Raw genomic sequence first — 4636 nt, forward strand, 5'->3', positions numbered from 1 at the left:
ATTTAAGTGTCTATAACCATGAAGAAACATATAACAGCATATATATAAGTCTGTTTGCTGTGGCTATGTACCTGAGAAAATATAAAGAAGACTGTATAAAATATAAACAAACATATATATCCGAGAAGACTGCTGTCAAAAAAGAAAAATGAGCTGTGATCAAAGTGGCTGAGCATAAGGAGGCTGGTTTGTTATGTATGACTGCCCCTGTCTGATCTCTTCTACTGTCCAGCTGCCCAGATCCTGTTGTAGACCAGCCTTAGAAAGCTGGTCTGCTTCCTCATTCTTGTCCCTGTAAATGTGGCAGATAGAAAACTTATTAAAAGATGCCTTTAAAAAAGAAATTTCTTCAACAAGTGTCTTCAAAATCTGATTTTGACAAGATGCATTTCCATTGACCCAATTTATGACATTTAGTGAGTCCCCAAAAATCTGTATTGTGTTGATATTTCTGTGAAGAAGCCAGCATAAGAGGTAGCGCAAAGCAGATAATTCAGCATAGTTATTTGTGCCTGTACCCAGCCCAACAGAAGCTTTTAAAGAGTGTTCCGGATTGATATGTATACACAGGCCTGCTCCAGCCCTATTGTTTTGGGAAGCCCCATCAAAGAAACCACAAGGTATGCCCTCCTGTATATTGATTGGTTTTTGATTTGTTTTAGGATTTTTGACATCAGGGGGCGGTATGGCAGAGTATATGGCAGCAATATTAATGGCAATGACGGAAGAAGGGGTGTCCTTATCTTGAAACAGACTTTTGTTTCTAGCAAGCCAAACTCCCCAACAGAAAATAAGGGGCAGGTTTCTCATGTTCCCCTCCGGATAGTTTTGCCACCATTTCCTCCAGGCTGCATCCAAGGGATCATGCCCCCACTGAGCTTTTACCTTGAGCAATACAGTGACCTCCTCCCATATCTTTCTTGAGACTGCACAAGTTGTGAAAAGATGACTGATGGTTTCCTCTTCAGACTTGCATAACGGGCATCGCCCAGGCCCAACTAAAAACCTGGCTTGTAAAGTTTCCCATGTTGGGACCTTCCTTTTTAAAATGCACCAGAGAAAAAGCCTGGCCTTTACTGGGCATTTGAGTTTCCAAATATTTTTGGCCCACCAATCTGGTACTCCCCAACCCTTCTTTCCCATTAAGAAGGAGTATCCATCTTTTGGGGAATATTCCCCAGATTTACTTTGTGCCCACATCAAGCAATCGGGTTCTTCTTTTATCCTGACATTTGAGCGTTGTAATTCTTTGATGAACCCCTCCCACTCAATCTTCCATTTGACATTTATTCCTAATTATTCATCATTCTTCCAAGCCTGTCCCCAGATAGTAGACTGTCCAACTCTCTCCACCTGATTTAGTGATGTAATACCTTTACTATCAAGGTGTCTAAGAAGCCCTGGTGATAAGGCAAAAGCTTCATTGCATCCTACCCAGGGATCTCTGCCAATCCTGATCTGTCTTCCATCTCCCACTTTCCAAGCTAATCCTTGCTCGATCACTGAAAAGGCTTCCACCATGGCCTTCCAGATGGCTGAAATATTTTTTATCTTCTTATTTTGACTCCGGATCCAATCTTCCAAAGGGATTGGGTCGATGTACTTCCTTTTCACCACCCTTGTCCATAGATTTTCCATAGTTATTAGCCTCCATCCTGATTTAGCTGCTAATGAGAGGCTGAACTCAGGGAGTCTTTTAATTCCCCATCCTCCCCATTCTTTTGGTCTGGCCACTTTGTCCCAGGCTACCCAGGGTAACACCGAGGACTCCTTTGATCCTGCCCATAGAAATCTGCAACAAATTCTTCTGATTTTCTCCATCACTCCTTTGGGGATCCAAGTCAGAGCGGCCCAGTATACTGGGATGGCTAACAGAACTGATTTGATAAGGGTCAATCTACCAGCTCTGGATAGCCATCTGAAACTCCAGTGTGAAATTCTGGCTTCTATCTTTGCAATGAGCCAATTCCAATCCTCTTTTTTATATGTTGCTGGCTTTAACCAAAAACCCAGGTATTTGAAGGGAGAGTCCAGGGGCTGTATGGGGAAAGGGAATAGATTAGCCATTCTATTCCTTTCTCTTCTTTCAAAATCTGCCACACAAGCTTGGGATTTCCTAGAGTTTATCTGCATTCCAGTTGCTTTTAGAAAAAGATCAAAAATGCATTTTAACTCCTTTAGTTCACTGAAAGAACCATTGGTGAAAATCAAGATATCATCAACAAAAAGAAGGTGAGTGATGAAAAGATTGATTGCTACCTCGATACCCTTTACCTTCTCCTCTCTTCTCGCTTTGTGAATCAATCTACTTAGCCCTTCTGCCACGAGAAGAAATAGGAGAGGGGATAATGGACATCCTTGCCTGAGGCCTCTCTGGCTGTTAAAGAATGACGAAGCTGCTCCATTGACCAGAACTGCAAAGCTGACATTTGTGATGCAACCCATGATCCAGCTAATAAAAGAATAGCTGAAACCCACATGAGTTAGCAACATCCGTAGGTAGAGCCAACTGATCCGATCATATGCTTTGGAGAGGTCGATTTTGAGTACAGCTCCCTTCTTTTTCTTCAGTCTGACACTATGAATAACCTCCTGGGCTACACCAATGGCTTCATGAATTTGTCTTCCATCCAGGAAACCAAATTGTTCCATTGATATATTTCTTGACAAGATTGGAGCAATTCTGAGAGCAATAACCTTTGCAATAATCTTGTAGATGCAATTACACAATGATATTGGTCTGAAGTCTTCAAAACTTTCCGGGTCATCCTTCTTAGGAATAAGAGCAATAAAGGTTGAATTGAAAGGTCTGTAGACTTCTCCTTTCTGTCTTGACTCTTCAACTACTTTCGTTATTTCGGATCCTATTTGATCATAAAAATGGAGAAACAGTTCTATAGTCCAGCCATCTGGGCCTGGACTTTTATCCTTGCCCATGAGCTTCATGGCTGCTTCAATCTCCTCCTTAGTTACCGGCATTGTAAGATCTTCTGCTTCATCTTCCTCAATGAATCTAGGAAAGCTTTGCACAGTTCGAAAGACTTCTGCAATGGTAGCCTCTCCCGGATCTGCAAAAATATTCTGAAAATGTCTTTTTCCTAAACCAGAAAGCTCTGGAAAGGAACTGACTTCCCTCCCTTCTTCATCTTTAAGGCGCCAAATAGTATTTGCAGATTTCCTACCTTTTGCAAAGTTATCGAAAAACCTAGTGTTCTCATCCCCAGATTTTAGCCAAATTGCCCTACTCTTGATCCTCCATTCTTCTTCCTTATCCAAGAGGATTTTATTTTGCTGCTTCTCCAAATGAAGGATTCTGTCCTTTGAGGCCTGTGAGGAGTATCCATCTGCCTCCATACTTTCCATCTGCTTCAGCTCCTCCCTAATTCTGATCAGCTCCTCATTTTGTTTCAGTTTTCTTTCCTTTGCCCAGGAGATTGTGGCTTTCTTCAATCTTTTGAGATTCTCCATGAACAAAACACATTTATCCTCACCTGTATTGTGAACAGGGTGAATCCATGTTTCTTTAAATAGATTGCAGTAAGAGGGGTCTTGGAGCCAAGCTGGATTGAACTTAAAAGGGGCAGGAGGTTTGGGAGGAGGAAGAGTAATGTCCAAAAAAACAGGGAAGTGATCTGAATTCCCTATTTCCTCAACTCACTGTCTGAGCATAGGAGCTTTGGAAGATAAAGACTCAGATACCAGAAAGCGATCTAATCTTTTGGCAATCCGATCCTCTCCTATCCTTCGGTTCCTCCAAGTGGGCTTTAGTTTGATCGGGGAAGGATCTATGAGGTTATTATCCGATATGAGGTTAAAGAAGAAATCTGAGAGGGGATCTTCTCTAGCTGATGGACCCCATGCTTCTGCTCTGCCAATGGAGAAATTTAAATCACCTCCCATAATCATCAGAGGGGATTTCATCACAGTTTTTGTCATCAATTCTTCCCAAAAGGATTCCCTGCCCTGACATGGCCCATAGATATTTACTAAGGAGATGGGGAAAGTGAAGTCTGGAGATAAAACCTCCATGCCCATAACATGTTTCATCCCCCATTGATTGATGACCTTTACTCGCCCTTCTTTGAAACCAATAGCAAGGCCCCCCGAGTGACCAAAGGAGTCTATAGCAGTAAAGTTCCAACCAGGCAAAAGGGTTTTAAGCATAGATTCAATCTCAGAAGCCTTCCCCAGGGTTTCTTGCAGAAAGATAACATCTAGTTTTGAATTAAATATCCACTCTTTCAAGGCCAGTTTTTTAGGTTTGCTGGCCAAACCTCTGCAATTCCAGGATGTCAGGATCATTTTATAACACCCTCAGGGGGATGCGCTGCTCTAAGAACCCCCGGAATAGAATATTGTTTACCATCTGCAACATCCAGTTTAGCTTTGAGTTTTGCCTTAGACATATCCGATTTCCTACCTCTCTTGTTTTTGGAACAACTCTGAGAGGGGGTCTGTCCCAAGCCACCTAATGTCCCCGGGGCACCATGCTTCCCTCCCAGAGATCTCAGGTTGTAAGGGCAAAGGGAACGAGATGCTGGATGTGAAAGAGGGGGCCATTGGTCTTCACAGTTTATATCCAGGGACGGTAAAGCTTCAACAATAGTGTCTACATTCGGGGAAATCGTTATATGTT

The 4636-nt window shown here is 42.4% G+C and overlaps 1 protein-coding gene across 1 annotated transcript; it reads right to left on the reverse strand.

The window, feature by feature from the left end:
• Positions 1-1296: 1296 nt before the first annotated feature.
• LOC149162746 (uncharacterized) lies at positions 1297-3354 on the reverse strand. The gene is made up of 2 exons (XM_089435276.1): positions 2698-3354; positions 1297-2127 (listed from the first exon to the last, which is right to left on the reverse strand). The coding sequence occupies exons 1-2, from the start codon at positions 3352-3354 to the stop codon at positions 1297-1299; spliced, it is 1488 nt and encodes a 495-aa protein (XP_089291402.1).
• Between the last annotated feature and the right edge of the window lie 1282 nt (positions 3355-4636).

The sequence above is a fragment of the Pinus tabuliformis genome, chromosome 5_2, assembly GCF_031772625.1.
Source record: "Pinus tabuliformis cultivar Carrire ecotype Pingquan chromosome 5_2, CPIR1, whole genome shotgun sequence".
Taxonomy (NCBI): Eukaryota; Viridiplantae; Streptophyta; class Pinopsida; order Pinales; family Pinaceae; genus Pinus; species Pinus tabuliformis.

What these genes read in the sequence shown, in the direction of transcription:
- LOC149162746 (XM_089435276.1), bottom strand. Translation starts at nt 3,354, where the DNA reads ATGGAGGCAGATGGATACTCCTCACAGGCCTCAAAGGACAGAATCCTT. An exon ending in TCTACAAGATTATTGCAAAG is followed by an intron (nt 2,128 to 2,697) that starts GTTATTGCTCTC and finishes ACTGGAATGCAG; the next exon opens with ATAAACTCTAGGAAATCCCA.